The 4008-nt window shown below is 30.3% G+C and overlaps 1 protein-coding gene across 1 annotated transcript; it reads right to left on the bottom strand.

Annotated features, from left to right (window-relative positions):
- Positions 1-254: 254 nt before the first annotated feature.
- LOC139864811 (23.6 kDa heat shock protein, mitochondrial-like) lies at positions 255-2901 on the bottom strand. Its single transcript, XM_071853381.1, has 2 exons — positions 2526-2901; positions 255-819 (listed from the first exon to the last, which is right to left on the bottom strand). The coding sequence occupies exons 1-2, from the start codon at positions 2704-2706 to the stop codon at positions 389-391; spliced, it is 612 nt and encodes a 203-aa protein (XP_071709482.1). The 5' UTR covers positions 2707-2901; the 3' UTR covers positions 255-388.
- Positions 2902-4008: the final 1107 nt, after the last annotated feature.

Here is a 4008-nt window from a genome sequence, read left to right as displayed (position 1 = left end):
GAAAAGTATAAAAGATAGGCGGAAGAAAACCAATTCTTTATTTATATTTTAATTTACATTTTTAAAATAAAATTACAACCAATATTATCTCTTATAATTGGATGTGAATTGTTTAATATGTATTTTAAGTGTTTGATGAAATGTTCCGCTGACGAGTTTCTTAGTCGGACTCTGTAGTTCCACGGGTCATTAAACTAAATGACTTTAGCATTTACGTTCACTTAATACCTAATATATATTATTAAACTGTTTCGTTTAAACAAACCCGTAGTTCTACGGGTCATTTCACTAGTATTATATTATTATGGCAAATGGAACACAATTACACAAGTTTGGTAATTATTATACTCCAAAAGTACAACGGGAGCCAAAACATAAAACTAAGAAATCAATCCATGTGTCCACCCACCAGTGATGGTTTCTTCTTAAACTCTTGAACATTAATATTGTAGGCCATCTCATCTTTTTTAAACTTGGGAACAATTAGCTTTAACGTCCCCTTATCCGTGCACATCTCTGCCTTGATATCACGACGGTTATAGATTTTATCTGGTGAATCGATATCGGGTAAATCTACCCAACACATATACATTATGAATTGGTCAAAATCTTTGCCTTGGATGAACACGGTGTTGTCACTAACGCTTACCTTCACATCTTCCACATTCACGTTAGACACGTGTATGGATACGTATAGGCCTTCATCATCTTCTTTTGTTATGGTAGGCTCGATCCATTTTGAAGTGGACTTGGTTGTTTCAAACAGTCTCTTTGTTATTCGACACAGCTTCCTGGTGGTTGAGAATCGATTACACACATCTGAAATTAAATTAAACTAAAAATTATATCTTAAATAAAAATTTAAAAAACACCATTCACAATCTTATTATTATATATATATATATATATATATATATTTTACATATACTAAAAGAAAAGCAACTTGATGTCGTTTAATGCAATTTCAAATGTTGTTTTTCTCAAAAATACTAAAAGAGAAGCAACTTTATGTCGTTTAAAGCAATTTCAAATGTTATTTTGGTCAAAAACGACACTCTAAGCCACTACTAAGTCAAGTACTAAAGTTTGAAAAATTACCCAAGGAAAAGCGTAATCAAAAATTACAATATTCACCTGAACATTTCAAAAAAAGCGTTATCAAAAGTTACAATATGCACCTGATCATTTCAAAATTCCAATAATCTAATATAAGATTGGTTATCAAAAAAGTTTGAAAGAATTTACTTTCTTATAGCAGGACCTATCGCAATTCATTCCTCATCTGTAGCCAAATCATATAAAATGAAGAACTCTGTACAGATTGGAAAATAAAGTACTCATCTTCTTAACTGTTACATGAGACAACTTTTGGAAATGCTTCGGTACCTTCACGTTCCTTAAGTAATTCATCGTGAGGAATTTGTTACTTCAAGTTATTTAATTTAATTTATTATTGATACAGTGGCCAATAAATTAAACCTTAGTTTGGCCTTTACATAGCATTCTATGTACTGCTACAGCTATGTTCAAAGAAACGACCAAGGGATACCTAAGATAGGTTTTACACTTACAAGCCCCACTCATATTTATTGTTGTAGAAGACATAAAACTGAAAGGGTTGTCTTAATCTATAGCCTTACTGCCCCTTAGTTGTTAGTAGCAGGCTTATGTTATGTTAGATGAAAGATGGGAATTGGGTGTTAATGTGATGATTTAGTTATAACCTGTGTGGTCCAAAATTGACTACTTTTTCTTTGTGCTAAATCTTAAAAGATATTTATGGTTAATAATTACAAAAAGAAATACCTAAGGCATTCAGCAATAGCACAAAATCAATTATTTGTTAGACCAAGTCAAATACGATTCAAGTGTTACCATGAATTCTCAATAAAGTTCAAGAGCATCAAATAAAGTTTTTCTTTTTTATCATATCTAATTCATTATATATACAAATTTACAGCTGGTTAAAACTTGGTAAATATTTGAAGATTTAACAAATAGTAACAAGTCAACCCATTGTTTACATGTCCATTTTCCAAAAGCAACTTATATGAGAAATTTACCAAAATTATTTGAAACAAGACCAGCCCAATAAAATTAATCAAGCCTTTGTGAATCGTTAACCCTTCGTGTCTAAAAAGTAACGGATAGCAGAAACTAATCACCATATAAGGTCATGTTACCGATTTTAAACTAATCCATTATCATTATATATCACACAGTGGATTACTTATGCTCATATCCGTCTTAGTTAATCTTTTAATCTCGCCTATCTGACCCACTAGATATTAAACATAGCTTGAATCTACCGTTCATAAATAAATGGTTTTAAAATGTATATCGATTCAACTGAAATTTGGTAGAAAACTAGATTTATTGATATCTAAGCTCTAATCAACCTTAAAGCAAGCAATCAGATGTACAGTATAACTAGACAAACAGCACAACTTCAAATCAAATTATATACTACGCAATATAATTATTATATTTTATATTAAACAATAGAGTAATAACACCAAAAGTACCTGCGAAAAAAGAGGGCTTAGCAGCAAGATCACGGCGATAAACGACATCGGAGATCCGATGACAATTACGGCGAATAGCTTCCGAGTTTAAAAATCGATAGGATGTTGCCACAGAGGACGCGGGACGAAATCGGATAACGGATTTGGTGACGAGATGTTTCAGAACACGCGAAGACGCCATCTTTTTCCAATCACTGGTAAAAGTGATTCATAAGAAATAAATAAAACCTTTACTTGCAGTTTGAATTGAATGAATTTTTGTGTTAAATTGCAGAGAAAATTAGGGCTGTTATTATTAGGGTTTACCCTTTCCTTCTACGGAGTATATAGAAATCCCAAACCCACAAAAACAAAAATAAGGGAGGTCTCGCACACCATCTTTCATCCTTGTACACGAAGTCATCTATTCTATTTTACACTTACTTACGATAATAATATAAATATAAATTCAACTCTCTAGGACCATAATTATAATTTTATGAAATGAAAATGTACATAAATAAAAAAAGTGATGTGTAAAATCAACTCTCAAAAACTAAAAGTAGAAAATAATAATGTATTCTTTCTTTCTTTTTTTGTAACAAAAATAACAAAAAACATAGTTTCTTCATCGAAAGATGAAGGAGACAAGCAAGGATACAATTGACACGGTCAAGCTCGAGTATAACCAACCTTCCCACTCTGTTATTACATTATGGTTCATTTCTCATTAGGTTATGATTTGTTAACTGTGTTTACACATTCATTCTCATTCATTTATAGTTTTGACTATTAGTTGGTTAACATCAATAAGATAGTCATTTCGATTCTATTTTCGATTGCATACTTTTTTACGTGATTCGAGATGAATCTAGGTCTCTTTTGTGACGACTCGAAAATTTTCGACCAAATTTAAACTTAATCTTTATATGATTTCGACACGATAAGCAAAGTCTGTAAATTTGAGTCTAAAAAATTTTTGAACTATTTTCATGAATTCATTTAACAATTGAATATTTTCGACGACTCACGATATTTTTACTTGTAAATAAATATGTATATATTTAAATAGTAATTAAAATAGTAATATACGATATAATTAAATTGTTATTAAGATAAATATATATATATATATATATATATATATATATATATATATATATATATATATATATATATATATATATATATAGGGACAGGATCAATGGGGAAGTAACCAATCGGGGGGAAGCAAAAAAAAAAAATTCGTTTTTTTTTAATTTTTTTTTCCGGCATCAAAATCATACGAAAATATGAACATTTAGAAGAGACACTTCGTGATGAATGTTAATATTTAGGCGGGAAAACGATCGACAAAAATAACATTCAAGATAATATTGTTCGTGAAGAATATGAACGTTTTTTTTCATGTTTTGTGAAGTAAAATTTAGCCCGATTTAGAGTTTAGGGTTTAGGGTTTGGTGTTTTGGGTTTATTCCATAAACCCAAAACACCAAACCCTAAA

This window comes from Rutidosis leptorrhynchoides, chromosome 8 (assembly GCF_046630445.1).
Source record: "Rutidosis leptorrhynchoides isolate AG116_Rl617_1_P2 chromosome 8, CSIRO_AGI_Rlap_v1, whole genome shotgun sequence".
In the NCBI taxonomy this organism is placed as follows: Eukaryota; Viridiplantae; Streptophyta; class Magnoliopsida; order Asterales; family Asteraceae; genus Rutidosis; species Rutidosis leptorrhynchoides.
The sequence above is the reverse complement of the archived record's forward strand: the minus strand, read 5'-3'. Positions and strand labels throughout refer to the sequence as shown.